Source organism: Peromyscus eremicus, chromosome 14 (assembly GCF_949786415.1).
Source record: "Peromyscus eremicus chromosome 14, PerEre_H2_v1, whole genome shotgun sequence".
NCBI classification, from domain to species: Eukaryota; Metazoa; Chordata; class Mammalia; order Rodentia; family Cricetidae; genus Peromyscus; species Peromyscus eremicus.
In genome coordinates this window covers 24,527,805-24,546,024 of record NC_081430.1, presented here as the reverse complement: position 1 = coordinate 24,546,024, position 18,220 = coordinate 24,527,805, and the positions used below count along the sequence as shown (strand labels likewise).

General features: G+C 42.7%; 1 protein-coding gene across 2 annotated transcripts in view; it reads left to right on the top strand.

Moving 5' to 3' along the window:
* Window positions 1–18,220, top strand: part of Snx6 (sorting nexin 6) — a 43,158-nt gene that overhangs the window by 13,971 nt on the left and 10,967 nt on the right. For both annotated transcript variants that reach the window (XM_059279403.1, XM_059279402.1), the window contains exons 3-9: window positions 2,347–2,451; window positions 3,035–3,145; window positions 7,104–7,225; window positions 9,581–9,704; window positions 13,890–13,985; window positions 15,963–16,068; window positions 17,651–17,726. In XM_059279403.1, the coding sequence (XP_059135386.1) occupies window positions 2,347–2,451; window positions 3,035–3,145; window positions 7,104–7,225; window positions 9,581–9,704; window positions 13,890–13,985; window positions 15,963–16,068; window positions 17,651–17,726 (740 nt within the window). The remainder of the gene's footprint in view (window positions 1–2,346; window positions 2,452–3,034; window positions 3,146–7,103; window positions 7,226–9,580; window positions 9,705–13,889; window positions 13,986–15,962; window positions 16,069–17,650; window positions 17,727–18,220) is intronic.

The window sequence follows — 18,220 nt, the reverse complement described above, 5'->3', positions numbered from 1 at the left end:
GGACTGTAAAGTGAAACCTTGTCTCAGAGAACAAACAAGGAAAAGCCAGGAGTTGTGCTATTGATAAAGGGGGAGGCATTGTGTTTGGTGGAGAAAGAAGGGGAAGGGAAAGAAAAAAATTACTTTAATAATCTGGAGTAATCTTTGTTTTCTGGGGCAGGGTCCGGCACATAGCTCAGGCTGGCCCATTGTTCAGTGTGTAACCTAAGCTGGCCTCAAATTCATTCCTGTTTTACCTTCTGCTTGTGGGATTACAGATGTGCACCACCACATCTGGTCAGGTTGATTCTTTTTTTTTTTTTTGTTTTTCAAGACAGGGTTTCTCTGTGTAGCTTTGCGCCTTTCCTGGGACTCACTTGGTAGCCCAGGCTGGCCTCGAACTCACAGAAATCCGCCTGCCTCCCGAGTGCTGGGATTAAAGGCGTGCACCACCGCCGCCACCCGGCCAGGTTGATTCTTATCAGTTATGTTTGGGAAATGCTAATCTAGGCAGTGCATATATGACAGATGAGGAAATGTGAGCTGGGGATGTAGCTCAGCAGTCGAGCACATGCTTGCCATGTGCAAAGATCAACCCTAACACTACCCCACTCACCCCCAGCTTGTGCTTGCTTGTGCCTGTGTGTGCATGCCAAAAAAAAAACCCAAAAAACAAAAAAACCCGCAAAATAGAGAATGTAAAGTTATTCAAAAAACTGTATTATTGATATACTAGTTTCTCTGGGTGTTGCAATGAATTAGCACAAATGGATTAGAATAACAGCAATTAATTTTTATAATTCTGCAAGTTAGAAATCAGCATTAGGAGCTGAGAGATGTCTCAGCAGCTAAGACCACTGGCTATTCTTTCAAAGGTCCAGGGTTCAGTTCCCAGCACCCACATGGTGGCTCACAACCATCGGTAATAAGATCTGGTGCCCTCTTCTGGCCCAGGTATACTGCAGAGCACTCATACATAAAATATATAAATAAAATAGTCAGCATTAACCCGGGTATCGTCGCTCCAGAGTCCTGGGGGTCTTGTTCTTTCTCTTTCGGCTTGGACGTAGCAGCAGCAGTCCTCACTGGTGGCTGCAGTGCTCCGATCTTTGCAGGCATATGCCTTCTCTCGGTTGGACTAGTTGGTCCTGTTTGGAGACAGTATCTCACTGTAGTCCTGACTGGCTTGAAACTTGCTCTGTAGATTGGGCTGCTTCTAATTTACAGAGCTCCACCCATCCTCTGCCTCTAGAGTGCTAGGCCCACCCTGCCTGGTTTGGCCTTAAAGTTTTAAAGTATACCTAGATGAGCTAGGATAATCTCATCTCAGAACTCTTAATTGAATCAAATCTGCAAAGGCCTCTTGGCTACATAAGGCCCATTCACAGATTGCAGGTTTAGATGGAGATACTTTTAGGAGCCATTAGCCAGCCTGCCACAGTAATTATTTTAAAAAAACAAACTGCCGGGCGGTGGTGGCGCACGCCTTTAATCCCAGCACTCGGGAGGCAGAGCCAGGCGGATCTCTGTGAGTTCGAGGCCAGCCTGGACTACAGAGTGAGTCCCAGGAAAGGCGCAAACCTACACAGAGAAACCCTGTCTCGAAAAAACCAAAAAAAAAAAAAAAAAACAAACTATAAAGTAAAAAGATTCCTTACTTTTTTTTTTTTTTTTTTTTTTTGGTTTTTGGAGACAGTGTTTCTCTGTGTAGTTTTGGTGTCTGTCCTGGATCTCGCTCTTTAGATCAGGCTGGCCTCGAACTCACAGAGATCCACCTGGCTCTGCCTCCCAGTGCTGGGATTAAAGGCGTGCGCCGACACCACCTGGCGATTCCTTATATTTTTGATTGTGGAGGTTAAGATGGGGTCTAGCTGTGTAGTCCAAACTGGTCTTGTGTTTATCATTCTGCCTCAGCCTCCTGAGTGCTGGGACCATAGGAGAGAGAGTTCATACCCTGATCTCTCTGTTTTGGTTTTGTGTCGTCTTGTTGTGATGGAGAATGGAATTACATAAACGTACACAGGGCCAGTTTTCCTGATACATACCTTTAATTCCCACCCTCAGAAGACAGAGACAGGAGGATCACAAGTTTGAGGCCAGCCTATCTGTCTTTTAAAAAAGAAAAGGGGACTGTAAAGATGGCTCGTCGGTTCAGACCACTTACTGCTCTTGTGCAGGACCCTAGTTCAGTTCCCAGTACCCACGTGGCAGTTCCAGGGGATCCTACTCCCTCTTCTGACCCTCAGGGGCCCCTTCATGCACACATGCACATACGCACGCTCAGACACACACACGCACGCACGCACGCACGCACGCACGCATGCACGTAAACTAGAAACTTTCTTTACACTGTGCTTTCTCTTTTAGCTTAAAGCAATCAATGTAGATCTTCAGAGTGACGCTGCCCTGCAAGTGGACATTTCGGACGCTCTCAGTGAACGGGATAAAGTCAAATTCACTGTTCACACCAAGGTAAAGTGGGGCTTGGTATTTGGTGTTCCTTTAGAAATGCTGACACTTGTGTGACGTGGTTGATTGGTTTTGATTCAATTGATTCAAAACTTAAATTTTGAATTATTGGAAAGAGGCATAGGTCTTAATTGATTCTTTAACAAACAAGTTTAGGGAAGTTACTTTTTGTTTGTTTGTTTGTTTGACCTTTTTTTTTTTTAAAAAAATATGTAGTTCTTCCTGTCTGGGAATTGACTATGTAGACCAGGCTGGAGGAGTTAATTATGATTTTAGGAGTTAACACAGAACCTACATATAATTTTAATTTCTAGGTTCGTGTGTGAGTGAGTATGTGTGTATGTGTGTCTATGTCTGTCTGTCTATCTCACTACGTAGCTCTGGCTGGCCTGGAACTCACTTTGTAGACCAGGCTGGCCTCAGCTCCCAGAGATCTGCCTGTCTTCTGTGTGAGGGCCACTACACCAGCCAATAGTATAACCTTTAAGTGATGATAACAGTATAATAAATAGGTACCTGTTGACTTTTTTTTTCAAAGATCCGAGGATAATTTTACTTTTATTCAGGAAAATTGCTGTCTTTGCAGAGTTCATTGCCAAATTTTAAACAAAATGAATTTTCAGTCGTTCGACAACATGAGGAATTTATCTGGCTACATGATTCCTTCGTTGAAAATGAAGACTATGCAGGTTACATTGTAAGTATTAGGTTTCATTTTCTTGTTAAGATTTTTTTTTTTTAATGTGCATGCATCTAGGTGTGTGAGTGGAGTTGCTCACACAGGCCAGAAGAGCTACTGTGGAGTTGGAATAACAGGAAGTTTATGAGCTACCTGACATGGGTGCTAGGAACCAAACCAGGGTTCTGTGGGAGAGCACCAAACTGCTGAGCCATCTCTCCAGCTCTTATTTTAAATTATGTGTGTATGAATCTGTGTGGGGGTATGTGCATGTTAGTACAGGTGCCTGTGGAGGCCAGAGGCATCAGATGTCCTTGGAGTTGGAGTTACAGGTGGTTGTGAGCCACCCAACAGTATTAGGAACTGATCTTGGCTCCTCTGCAAGAACTCTGTATGTCTTTACTGATAATCATCTTTCTAGCCTGGGTTTTCATTTTCTTTTTCTTTTTTTTTTTTTTTTTTTTTTTTTTTTAAAGATTTATTTATTTATTATATATACAGTATTCTGCCTGCATGTGTCCCTGCAGGCCAGAAGAGGGCACCAGATCTCATTACAGATGGTTGTGAGCCACCATGTGGTTGCTGGGAATTGAACTCAGGACCTCTGAAAGAGCAGTCGGTGCTCTTAACCACTGAGCCATCTCTCCAGCCCGGGTTTTCATTTTCTAAGAACATTTTAGAAACCCATGTGGTTTTGTTTAGCATTTTTAGTAACTGATGTGATTTGTAAAAATACCAATTGTGAGGCATTGGCCTACCACCTTTTATCCTGAGATGTCTTGTCACTTTGAAAATGTTAGACTTTTTTGCTTAACTTTGAATTCTTTTTATTTATTCAAAATAGAGTTTTGCTGTATTGTCTAGCCCTTTTGTGGTCTGGAACTCACTGTTTAGTGTGTAGTCCAGGCTGACCTTGAACCTGCAACAGTCTTGGTTCTGCCTCTCAAGTGCTAGGGTTACAGGCACGAGCCCTTCTAAACATGGATAATTAGCATTGGAGTAGGTGATTAATTGAGGAATGTTACAAACTGTACTGGTTTGGGATGCTTGAGTGGACAGAAACTGGAGTTTAGAAGGCTCCTTAAGATGTTGTAATCAGTAGTAAGTGGTTATTCTCCTCAGCTGTTGAGCACAGCCAGAGTCCTGAAATTTATGATTTCCCTGAGGTCATCATGGCCTTACTGTGTGTCTTCATCTTGAGGCCAGCACCCCCTTGAGTCATCTGTTTCTGTAGCTCAGATTTTGGTGAATGACCAATAATGTAGTCTTCTTTTTGCATTCTAATTCCGACTTTCCCCACTTTCTAGGATTAAAGTTGCACACCACTACACCTGCCTAGAAGTGTCTTAAAATTTTTTTAATTTTTAATATTTTTGTTTGTTTGTTTTGTTTTTTCAAGACAGGTTTTCTCTGTAGCTTTGGAACCTGTCCTGGAACTCACTCTGTAGACCAGGCTGGCCTCAAACTTACAGAGATCCACCTGCCTCTGCCTCTGCCTGCCAAGTGCTGGGATTAAAAGTGTGAGCCAACACCACCTGACTTTTAATGCTTATTTTAATGTGTGTGTACTTATTTGTTTGTGGAGCATATACATGGGATTGCAGACATGTGCCACTGTGTCTGGCCTGTGTGTAGGACAGGAATTCAGGTCATCAGGCTTTGTGCTGTGGTGCTATTACCCCAGGCATCTCTCCACTCCTTAAGAAGCATCCTAATGTTGTTGTCGTTGCCCATAATAAACAGTATTGTGGGAGTTGGGCACTTGGAGGGGTGAGGCAAGAGGCTTTGCTTCGGCCTCTGCCACAAGCTAATAAAATAATGTTATCCTCTATTTCTTCATTTGTAGCTAGAGTTTTCCTGCCTGGCCCACAGTCAGGACAAATCTCTGACACCCTCCAGTCCCACAGCCACTCAGACCCAACCAAGTAAACACAGAGACTTATATTGGTTACAAACTGTATGGCCGTGGCAGGCTTCTTGCTAACTGTTCTTACAGCTTAAATTAATCCATTTCTATAAATCTATACCTTGCCACATGGCTCATGGCTTACCGGCATCTTCCCATGCAGCTTGTCATGGTGGCGGCTGGCAATGTCTCCCTCCCAGCCTTCCACTTCCCAGAATTCTTCTCCTTGTCCCGCCTATACTTCCTGCCTAGCCAATGGCCAATCAGTGATTTATTTACTGACCAATCAGCAACACACTTGACATACAGACCATCCCACAGCACTTCCCCTTTTCTTTTCTTAAAAAGGAAGGTTTTAACCTTTACATATCTCCAAAGTCAGCTTGGTATATTTGGGAATTTGGGCGTAGCTTCTCTTACTACTTCCTGCTGGAGGGGGGCGCTGTATCTTATGGGGACACAAAGAAAATTTTAGGATTATGGAGTAGTCCATGAGAATGTATCATCTGAGCCAGTTGCCTTGAAATGGTTCTAGATGTTGGATCATCTGGGCCATGGTGTCATCAGAGACCTTTCAGGTGGTCTTGGCTGGTCAAGCCTGATGTATCTTAATCTGGAACAAATCCATAGCCTCTGGCTTTCTGTGGAAACAAAATCAGAGCCTCTTTTCCAAAGCAACATATCCTTACATCCAAATTTTGAAGTCAAGGTATCTTTAAAATATACATTTTGGCATAACTCAACAGCTTTTGTAATCAAATGTTTTTCTTCAGTTACGAATATCAAAGAGAACATAATCCAAATTCTCTGTGTGGTAGCCATCTTTACGTGGCTTATTTTTTTATATTAGCTTGAGCCTATTGCTTTAAACTGCAGCCTTCTAAGCCTGAAATGGCGCTGGCGCTATGGCTGCTGGCTCCGCCCACTTCAGCTTCCCAACATGGCGGTAGTACGTTTTCTGCCAGCTCTGGGAGCCATCAACTCTCAGAAATAGTGGGTCTATGCTTCTATCAAAGCAGTGTGTAGCTCAGAAACCTCTTTTTTTTTTTTTTTTTTTTTTTTTTACTAGCAAAGGCTAAATCCACCACACAGCTTAATGTGCCACTTGCAGAGGCCTCATTCCCGCCATACTGCAGGTCGAGCATGCACGCCAGGAACCCGCCATAGTAGCTCAAACACGCAGGCTGCCGCTAGCTTGAAAGAGACAACTAGGAGCTGTTTTTAGCTCCATTTTAGAATCTTTTTACTCAGGTTTTAGGTGGAAACTCTTGCCAACACGTTGGACGCCATTTGTAGCTAGAGTTTTCCTGCCTGGCCCACAGTCAGGACAAATCTCTGACACCCGCCAGTCCCACAGCCACTCAGACCCAACCAAGTAAACACAGAGACTTATATTGGTTACAAACTGTATGGCCGTGGCAGGCTTCTTGCTAACTGTTCTTACAGCTTAAATTAATCCATTTCCATTAATCTATACCTTGCCACATGGCTCATGGCTTACCGGCATCTTCCCATGCAGCTTGTCATGGTGGCGGCTGGCAGTGTCTCCCTCTCAGCCTTCCACTTCCCAGAATTCTTCTCCTTGTCCCGCCTATACTTCCTGCCTAGCCAATGGCCAATCAGTGATTTATTTACTGACCAATCAGCAACACACTTGACATACAGACCATCCCACAGCATTCATTGGTATACAGGAACCCAGAGATCTTGGTTTCTAAAACTAGTGAGGTTTTCTAATCTCAATTTTGGTATTTCTGGTGCTCAATTCATTTGGTGTACTTTGGCATTATCCATTCACTATTGTGTTTTGTTTGGTTTGAGACAGGATTTCACTTTGTAATTAAGGCTGTTCTTAAATATTAGGTAGGCCAGGTTGGTCTCAAGTTAGCAGCCATTGTACTTCAGCCTCCTGAGTACAGGAGTCCTGCAGGTTATTCTCTGACCACTGCACATGCTTGTGTGTGTGTGTGTGTGTGTGTGTGTGTGTGTGTGTGTGTGTGTGCGCGCGCGCGCACCTAAAACCAAATGTTAAAGAAAGAAGGAGTTCCTGAGTTTTTGGTTTTATTATAGATCCCACCAGCACCACCAAGACCTGATTTTGATGCTTCCCGGGAAAAACTGCAGAAGCTTGGAGAAGGGGAAGGGTCGATGACAAAGGAGGAGTTCACAAAGATGAAGCAGGAGCTGGAAGCGTACGTGACGGGTCCTGTTAGTCCTGTTAACTGCTTGTTTGGTGCCTGTTTTGAGTTCTCTGATACCATTCTTTAACCGTTTCACTGGAGTGACTGAAAAATCCAGGCTAAGTCCTCAAAGCCAGTGTAAATGATCATGATCAGAGCCTCTTCGTGAAAATCAGACAATTACACAGATTTTTAAGTTATTAAAAATTAGGATCTAAAACCTTCTTAAAATATTAGGAAGCGAGCTGGGTGGTGTTGGCACATGCCTTTAATCCCAACACTTGGGAGGCAGAGCCAGGTGGATCTCTGTGAGTTCAGTCAAGGCCAGCCTGGTCTACAGAGTGAGTTCCAGGATAGGCTCCAAAACTACACAGAGAAACCCTGTCTCGAAAAACCAAAAAAAAAAAAAAAAAGAATAGGAACAAACTAATATAAATATTTAAAAGGATGTTTTTCTCATTAAATTACTTTTAGGGGGCTAGAGAGATGTCTCAAAGGTTAGGAGTGCTTGCTGTTCTTGCAGAGGACTAAAGTGTGTCAGGTGGATTACAACAGTAACTCCAGCTTCGCAACAGCTGATGTCCTCTTCCGGCTTCCTTGGCAGTCAAACGTGCACAAACACATGTGGGCGAAATTATTTTTATATAAACTCCGCATATTAAGTCCTTGAAAAATTGATAAATTTTCACTTTAACATATTTGAGAAAATAGTTTAAACCCCCTCTTTTTTATTAAACTTTTGAACTTTCTACTTTGGGGAGATGTGAAAGTTTATTTTAATTTTTATGATGCTCAGCATCAATCTGATATCCCAGAGAGTCCATCTACCTGCCCACAACAAAGATACCTGCCAAGTACATTTCCAGATCTTAAATGATAGTTACAGAACACAATATGAATTTTACATTTTCAATATATTATTTATAATTTTATTTTTTTCAAAGTAGCAAGAAAACTTTATTCATAAATAAAGGAAAAGTAGCCAGGTGGTGGTGGCCGCACACCTTTAATCCCAGCCCTTGGGAGGCAGAGGCAGGAGGATCTCTTGTGAGTTTGAGGCCAGCCTGGTCTATAGAGCAAGTTCCAGGACGGCCAGGACTGTTTCACAGAGAACCCTGTCTTGAAAAACAAACAAACAAAAAACAAAAAATAAAAAGGAGGAAGCATAGATCAGAGATACACTGTCAGCATTGCTGGGAATGGGATTGCTCAGCAGGCAGAGCGCTTGAGTTGAGTCCCCAGATCCCACCTAAGGTGGGACGGGAGAGCTGACTCCACACACACGCACACAGTTCAAAAAGGAGACAGAGTGACTGCAGGCCATGTGAGTAACAGAACACTCGAGGACCTTGTCAGTGTTCTGAGAGTTGTCCGAGGGAGTTGTTTCTCTTGTCACCTCCTTTCTCTGTTTCTGGCCCTTCTCCTTTTGTGCATTTTCCTTACTCTTCTTTTTAGTTAGTTTTTAGGCATCTGTCCCCAGTTTTCAGAATTTCAGTAAGTTATTGGAAAGATAAATGAGCAGACTAGGTTTTTGTCAAAGTGTAAAGTGACACGTCCACTCTGTCAGCTCTGGTGCAGCAGTCTCATAGACTACTCTAGTTACCGTTGAGAAGACCGAGCTGGAACTTAGCAGAGTGCACCCTGCTGAAGCCCTGGTTTTCAGGTGGCCCTGATGATGGTTCTTTGTGGCCTGGTTAGAGAGAGCCTTGGGTTGGTCCTCCTGCTACCTCCACCCTCTGCACTGAATGACGACCCACAGAGATCAAACTGCTCCCAACATTGAGCCTCTGATGTGTGGTGTGTAAAACGTACACTTCTTGCATGAAGTTGAAGCAAGACTACCAGGCTCTTTCCTGTGCTGCTGTATGGTTGCTGGGAGTCATTGATAATATACTTCAACACATTTCTTCATTATAAGGTCATAAATAGTTACTCTGTGGTTGGTCTTTCTCACATACTTTGGTTACTATATGAAAATAATGATTAACACTAAAAATAATGATTAACAAGATTAGGAATTTTTTTGTGTTAGGTGTGTAAAGGCTATAATTATATAAAAATTGAGCTATGGTTGGTTGTATCAAATAATTTCTCTAGAGCTAAAAAACAAATACTCCAATAGTAACCCAACATCAAGTTTGTAAGACTTGAAATATTAACATTTAGATACAATAGATACTAAAATAGCATGAGGCTTTTTCAGAAGTGAACTTTATATTATTGCTAAACAGTTCAGCTAAAAGCTTTGTTGATAAGAATTATGTCTTTGCCTTTCTGGTTTTTACATTTAGAATGTTCCAGAGAACAATTGTCGGAGTGACTTCTAGTTGGTGCCATTGCTCATTTTCAATTTTATGTTGTTTCTAGTGAATATCTGGCAATTTTCAAAAAGACAGTTGCAATGCATGAGGTGTTCCTGTGTCGTGTGGCAGCGCATCCTATTTTGAGAAAAGATTTAAATTTCCACGTCTTCTTGGAGTATAATCAAGATGTAAGTATCAAATCACTGGATTTGCAGTGGTAGAAGTTGTTGTTGCTGTTTATTATTTTCTCTGATGTTTGGAAGGATGGAGGAGATAGCACTCGCTTAGCACGAGCAAGGCCCTGGGTTTTTGTAGCCTGTACCGAGAGTTTTATAATCGTAGAAAGGGCAGAGCCGTCTCCCTGCTCCAAATGCTTTGATTTTTCAAGGCAGTCTAAAGTGTCACATTTTTAGTAGTGAAGCAGAGAACTTGAGTGGACCAGTTAAGTTATAAATTGAACTTTCGTAATCTAAAGACCTGAAATAAACAACTTTGTTTTGTATTTCTCTGAGACAGAGGCCCAGGTGTCCCAGATTCCTCAAACTCTGTGCAGCCCTGAATGACACAGGACTTCTGATCCTCCTGCCCCCACCTCATGAGTGCTGTGATGATAGGCATGTGCCACTGTGCCCAGTGTTTGTGTGGTGCTGGGCGGAGAACTTAGAGATTTATTTAGCCTCTGTGAACTGAGCTACATCCCCAGGCCAAAAACTTTTTTTCAAGTCTGTATTTCAGGCTAGCTTCAAACTCTCAATACTCGCTCTGTTTACTTACTTAGTACTTAAGATTACACCAGGACTAGACTGAACTCTAACCCGCCTGGCTTCTTTTTAAACTTTTTCATACTCAGTCAATTCAGGGACTGTGATATGGCTCCAAGAGGAGAGACACCTGCATGAGTCCTGTTCCCTATAACCTTCTCATGTGACCTTTTCCCTGAACACCCAACCCCCAGCTCCAGGCCTGGGCCAGATTGTTTGATATTCAGGTATTTCAAAGTTTAGTGATATCAATGAATGTAAATCCAAATGCTTATTTTTGCAATGTAAGGAGTTCCTTTTATAAATTCAGGGGATAGATAAGCTAATTATGATATTTGGTTTTAGTAGCTCTCATGTATTGTTTATTTTTTTTATTTATTTTTTTTTTTATTTATTTATTTATTTTTTTTTTGGTTTTTCGAGACAGGGTTTCTCTATGTAGCTTTGCGCCTTTCTTGGAACTCGCTTTGGAGACCAGGCTGGCCTTGAACTCACAGAGATCCGCCTGGCTCTGCCTCCCGAGTGCTGGGATTAAAGGCGTGCGCCACCACCGCCCGGCGTATTGTTTATTTTTAAGTAAAATATATAAATATTAAAAAATAAGGGGAGGCAGAGGCAGGCAGATCTGAGTTCAAGGTCAGCCTGATCTACTACTGTCCTGAGCTAGTTCCAGGACAGCCAAGGCTACACAGAGAAACCCTATTTACAAAATACAAAACAGGGCTGGAGAGATGGCTCAGCTCAGCACTGGCTACTCTTCCAAAGGTCCTGAGTTCAATTCCCAGCAACCATATGGTGGCTCACAACCATCTGTAATGAGATCTGGTGCTCTCTTCTGGTGTGCAGGCATACATGCAGACAGAACACTGTAAACATAATAAATTAAAAAAACAACAAAAAAATTAAAAAGATATATATCAGTTATGTACAATACATTAATTATATAATATATAATTAATCAATATATATTATAAATACTTTTAAGAATAAATAATTATAAGCTGGAAAGGTGGCTCATCAGTTAAAAAGCACTGGCGGCTGCTCTTCCAGAGGACCTGGGTTCAATCCCCAGCACCCATATGGCAGCTTATAACTGTCTGTAGCTCCAGTTCCAGGGGATCCAACACCCTCACACAGACATACATACAGGCAAAACACCAATGAACATGAAATAAAAATAAATATTTTTTAAAGAAGTAAATAAGGCAGGGCGGTGGTGGTGCACACCTTTAATCCCAGCACTCGGGAGGCAGAGCCAGGCGGATCTCTGTGAGTTCGAGGCCAGCCTGGGCTACCAAGTGAGTTCCAGGAAAGGCGCAAAGCTACACAGAGAAACCCTGTCTCGAAAAACCAAAAAAAAAAAAAAAAAAAAAAAAAAAAAAAAAAAAAGGTAAATAATTGAGCGGGGCATGGTGGCGCACGCCTTTAATCCCAGCACTCAGGAGGCAGAGGCAAGTGGATCTCTGTGAGTTTGAGGCAGTCTGGAAAGGGAGTTCTAGGCCAGCCAGGGCTACACAGAGAAACAAACAAACAAAAAGTAAATAATTGTAAAAGAGATAAAACTCAGTTATAGGCACTCACCTGGCATATGAGCTCCCAGGTCTTTTGGGGGTGGGGGGTGGGGTGGGGAGACAGAGTCTCCCTATGTATAGCTGATCTGGAACTCCATACATAGAGAGTTGACCAAATAGTCTCCTCAGTGCTGGCATAAAGGGGTGCACCATCATACCCAACTCCAGCATGTTTTTTGTTTTGTTTTTCGAGACAGAATTTCTCTGTGTAGCCCTGGCTGTCCTGGATCTTGCTCTGTAGACCAGACAGGCTTCTAACTCACAGATCTTCCTGCCTCTGCCTCCCAGAGTGCTGAGCCTAAAGGTGTGCACCATCAGGCCTGGCTGTAGTTCAATTCTTATTTTATTTTACTTTATTTTTTGAGATGGTTTCACTATGTAGCTCTGCTGTTCTGGAACCCATTATATAGACCAAACTGGCCTTGAACTCACAGAGATATTCTGCCTCTGCCTCCCAGTGCTAGGATTAGAGGTGTGTGCCACCACACCTGGCTCACTTCTGGGGTTTTTATTTGTTTTATTTTGGTTGTTTGCTATGTTTTTGGTTGTGAACCTGCTAAGCCATCTCTTTAGCCCATTTTTTTTTTTTTTTAACAACTATATTAGTTGATTTTGTTGTTGTTTTGGGGAGAATGTTTCTCTGTGTAGCCCTGGCTGTCCTGGAACTCACTCTGTAGACCAGGCTGACCTTGAACTCAGAGATCTGCCTGCCTCTGCCTCCTGAGTGCTGGGATTAAAGGCTTGAACCACCATGACCAGGCTGTTTTGGTTTTTTGTTTGTCTGCCTGTTTTTGACATTATAATTTAATTACAACATTTCTCTCTTCCCTTTCTTCCCTCCAAGCCTTCATATACCCCACTCCAGTCTCCTTCAAACTCATAGCCTCTTCTATCTATTGCGTGTCTATATGTATTTGTATACACATACAGATTTGTACATATAACCTGTTAAGTCCGTATAACTTTACTTGTAGGTATGTTTCCAGGGCTGTCCTTTTGGCGCTGGACAGCCACTTGGTGTGCTCTTCGCTGGGGAGGACCGCCTCTCCCAGTCCCAGCTTTACTCAGTTGCTGTCTTAGTCAGGGTTCTATTGCTGTGAAGAGACACCATGGCCACAGCAACTCTTACAAAGGAAAACATTTAACTGGGGCTGGCTTACAGTTCAGAGGTTTAGTCCATTATTGGCATGGTGAGAAGTATGGCAGTGTGTAGGCAGACATGGTGCTGGAGAGGGAGCTGAGAGTTCTCCATCTGGAGCAGCAGGCAGCAGGAAGAAAGAGTGACACTGGGCCCGGCTTGAACTTCTGAAACCTCAAAGTGACACACTTCCTCCAATAAGACCACACCTCCCAATGCCACTCTCAAAGCATTCAAATATGTGAGCCTGTGGGGACCACCTTGAACTCACGGAGATCTGCCTGCCTCTGCAGTGCTGGGATTAAAGGTGTGTGCCGCCGCCATGCCCAGCTCTGAATTAAACGTTTGGTTGCCACTTTAGTATTATACTATTTGTCAGAGAAAGGTGAGAGTACTGCTTGCAGCTGAATTATCAGATCATCTTGTAAAATTAAGCGGGCCCTTACCATCTGAACCTTGGAGAGTGACCTTGAGCATTTGTATTTCTGCTGATTTCTTCTTTCACTTTTAAAAGAAAGGTTTCAGGGTTTTCTGAGATAGTCTTGTATAATCCAGGCTGTACTCAAACTTGCTGTGTAGCTGATCATGATCTTGAATTCCTGTTTGCTCCCATGTGCCAGGTGTGTGTCGCCATGGTTGGCACTCTTAGAGATATACACAGCAATGGTTACTTTTAATTTTAATCCCAGCACTCAGGAGGCAGAGGCAGGAGGATCTCTGTGAGTTCCAGGCCAGCGTGGTCTAGAGAGCGAGTTCCAGGCTCCAAAGTTGGACAGAGAAACCCTATCTCAAAAAAAACCAAAAAAAAAAAAAATCCTATTTAAATGTCTTAAGAGTTAAAGAGGTATTACTGTTTGTAGCTTCCAAAAATACTAACTTAAATTGCCTTTTTATTTTTTTCAGTTGAGTGTTCGAGGAAAAAATAAAAAAGAAAAGCTCGAGGATTTTTTTAAAAACATGGTTAAATCAGCAGATGGAGTGATTGTTTCAGGAGTAAAGGTAAAGTTTATACTTGAGCAGCGTTAGTTGAAAATACATACTTTTTGTTTTGTAGATTAGGTGTTACTGTTTAGCCCTGGTTGGCCTGGGACTCACAGATAGGCACAGGCAGGTGCCTCAGATTCTAGGACTAAAGATGTGCCCCACAGGGTGGGCTGCCTCTGAGCACCTGGTCTTGCTTGCAAATGTTGGGGCAGACCTGGGATTGGATCTAGTCAGATCTCAGCTGAGATTTTGGGAGTGTCTTTGGGTAAATGTATGATGTTGGGAAAAACTTTTTGCATCTTCAAAATGAAGTGATATCATCGGGTGGTGGTAGCGCACGCCTTTAATCTCAACACTCGGGAAGCAGAGGCAGGCAGTTCTCTATGAGTTCGAGGCCAGCCTGGTCTACAGAGTAAGATCCAGAACAGGCACTAAAACTACACAGAGAAACCCTGTCTCAAAAAACTTAAAAAAAAAAAAAAAGGAAGTAATATCACTTGGTTTGCGGGATTATGGGGAAGATGAAATGAAGTATGTGTGAAAATAAATTTTTTTTTTTTTTCATTTTTTGTTTGAGACAAGGTTTCTCTGTGTAACAGCTCTAGCTGTCCTGGAACTCGCTCTGTAGACCAGGCTGACCTTGAACTCAAAGAGATCTCCCTGTCTCTGCCTTCCAAGTGCTGGACTAAAGGTGTGCGCCACCACCACCTGGCGGATGAAAATATAAGAGTAACTTTTTTTCCTTAGTGGTGCTTTTAAAATGGTATGAGAGTTTACTCATCTGGGACCTTTCTTTGGTCAGTGTTACAATATCAGCAGCTGTTAAGAAAGGTGAATAGTGCTTCTGTTTCATTGTTACTGCTGCTCCGATCTGCAGGAAAGCCTGTGTGTACTATTTAACTTACACTCTGAGCTTGTGTGGACAGTTCGAGTGCCAGCCGCTCTCCAGCCAGGACAACTTGGTCTTCTCTCTGGTGTGGCTGCGCATTGATAGCTCACATTTCCGTAGCTGGTAAATGTAAACCACTGTTGGTTGTGATTTTCATAATCAGTGGACACTCTTAGCGTGTGTAATGTATTCATTTGTAGATTTTGATTACAGTCTTCATTAGAACCCTGCAAGTTAGCAGCATTTTTCCCCATAGACTGACAAGTTTAAAGCGATGTGAAATGGCACTTAGCTAGTGCAGACTTGCTGTGCAGTCTGTTGCTATAAAGCCTAAATTATATCGGTAACGCTTTCAAAGAGCAGTTGCTAGAAAGCACTATTAGTGTTTTGTTTTTGTTTTTGTTTTTGTTTTTTTAAACGTATGTCTAGCTTAATTTCGAGAAGAGATTGAGGGCTGGAGAAATGGTTCGTTCGGTGGTTAAGATCACTGGCTGCTCTTCCAGAGGACCCAGGTTTGAGCCTCAGTATCCATGTGGTCAGCTTTAGGGGCTCTCACGACCCTCTTCTGTCCTGTAGGCACTAGGTACACAGGTGGTGTGCAGACATACATGCAAGCAGAACAACAATACATACAAAGTAAAAGAAATACATGCTTGAAGTTAAAAAAAGATCGAAAATGGTGGTTACCTGTGTCACTGCTCCCAAGAGGCTCATTTGGCTGAGTTCATCCCCACAGATAGTTAGGCTAGGGGGTCCCTGAAATGCATAATGGGCCGGGAAAGCAGGTTTTCATCTCTAGATACCCAAGCATGTCTCACTTGTCCTCAGAAGCATTTGCTGCTGCCTCCCGACAGCTGTGTCTGTAGCAGCAGAGCGCAGGCCAGAGTCTGTTTCAGGACAGACACACAGGGCACTCTAGCCTTCAGCTGTAAACCACGGCCTTGTCTGCTGAAGTCTGACTGCGTGGGCACGGTCAGTGGAAAGCCTGAGTGCTGGAAGGGAGTTGTGCTCCTTTCCTGACGAAGTTTCATAATGATGTCAGGGTTTCATGTCACATAGAGCATGTGTGTGTGTAAACAGCTAGCTCTCTCCTCATCCTGCAGGACGTAGACGACTTCTTTGAGCATGAACGAACATTCCTTTTAGAATATCATAACCGAGTCAAGGATGCGTCTGCGAAATCTGACAGGATGACAAGATCTCACAAAAGTAAGACTTCTGTGGTAAAACTGTTTTGAAGATTGTCTGTTTTGCTGGACATGGTGACAGGCCTTTAATCCCAGCACTCTGAAGGCAGGGGCAGGCAGATCCTCTGAGTTTGAGGCCAGCCTGTTCTACATAATGAGTTCCAGGACAGCCAGGGCTCTGGAGAGAGACCCTGTCTCGAAAAAACAACAACAGAAAAGATTTGTTTTGTGTGTATTTGTGTGTATGCCTCATCGTATGTGTGTGTGCACCATGGAGGCCAGAAAGAGGGCATCAGATCCTCTGGAACTAGTTATAGGTGGTTGTGAGCCACCTGATGTGCGTGCGGGGAATCAAACCCAGGTCCTCTACAAGAACAGCAGATGCTCTTAACCACTGAGTTGAGTTACTCTGTTATCCACTGAGTAACATCTCTCTGCCCGACCCCCCAACTTACATTTCAGTTGAGATAATTGTAAAGTTGACATGTTACTTAGACTTGATAAAAGTCTGATTTTTAGAATGGTGGTTCTTAAATTCTGGTCTATGACACTCAGGCCCCCACAAGTGTCTTCTTTGGAACCAAATATATTCCAAGCTGACATACCCAAGGTCCTAAGGGTGGTTCCATGTTGCACTATAGTCCTCCCTCATCAGGTGAGCTGCCTGTGGATAAATCCTGAGAGTCGTGCTGAAGTGGAGTCTTTTGCCCTGTAGCATCTGAATAAAGGGGGTATCATTTGTGAGTCCCCTGTGTCTGTCAAGTCTGTTCATAATGCCTACCTGTCGACCTCCTCAGTGACTTGCAGCTTTGCTAGTATCTGTTACCAGATTATTGTAGCAGTTTCTTGGCTGGTCACTGCCTTTTCTGTCTTTCCACTTTTAGACTGTAGATAGCAGATTTGGGGGTAGAGGGGTGCTAAAATCCTTTTTAGGTTGATTTTTGCCACCTTATGGCTTAAATACTTATTGATATCTGCTGGGCGGTGGTGGCACATGCCTTTAATTGCAGCACTCAGGAGGCAGAGCCAGGCAGGTCTCTGTAAATTTGAGGCCAGCCTGGTCTACAGAGCAAGATCCAGGACAGACACCAAAAACTACACAGAGAAACCCTGTCTCAAAAAAAAAAAAAAAAAAAAAAAAAAAAGTATTTATTGATATCTATCCCACAGACCCAAACTCTTTCGGTTTGCAAGACCTTGACCTCCAAAATGTTTGCAGTTTTTCTGTCTTCATCCACTCCCCTTTGTTTCCAACAGTACTGAGTCCCACCTGCTCTGAGTGCTGTTGTGTGCCTGGGATCTTCTCTGTGCTGCTTTCTTTAGTCAGTCAGTGTGTGCACTCTTCGCTGGTGAAGATTTTCTCATCCTACACGCTTCAGTTCATTCTTCAGTTTCCATAGTCTTCTCCAACTTAGGCAGCATTGCATGCTTCTAAAGCGTTTTTACATGCCTGGTGTATCTGCCGTATTGCATTACAGCTGCTTGTACCATTTCCTTTACTGGGTGTCTCTTATTTTGTAGATAGGTAATCAGTAAATATTTTTAAATCAACAGTTAATATATTATTAAAACTTGATTTTTAATTCTTAAAACTTTCTCCATAGGTGCTGCTGATGATTACAATAGAATTGGGTCTTCATTATATGCTTTAGGAACTCAGGACTCTACAGATATATGCAAGTAAGGATTATAGTTAAGAACGTGAATATAAGGGAAGCAGCAGAGGAAACAGTGTTTGTAATTGACGTAGGCATTTTAGGATTTTTTTATCAACCCATTTATGAGAAACTGGATTTTTATTATAGTAAAATGGTTGGTTTCTTTTTTGCCTTCTCATTCTCAAATTATTATTTTAAAATATAAAACACTTCAGGCTAGGCATGGTAGTGCATACCTTTAATCCCAGCACCTAGGAAGCAAAGGCAGGCAGATATCTGTGAGTTTGAGACTAGCCTCATCTACATAATTAGTTCTAGTTCAGCCATGGCTACATAGTGAGACCCTGACTATAAATAAATACTGAACATTTAACAGATTTGCTATATATTTCATTGGAAGTCAAACTAAACTCTTTCATTTAACTTAGTCTACCACTGAGCTAAATACCCAGTACTCCCCCATCTCCCCCCACAAGTTGTTGCAAGTTTACACATGGCCCGCACAAGCTTCAGACT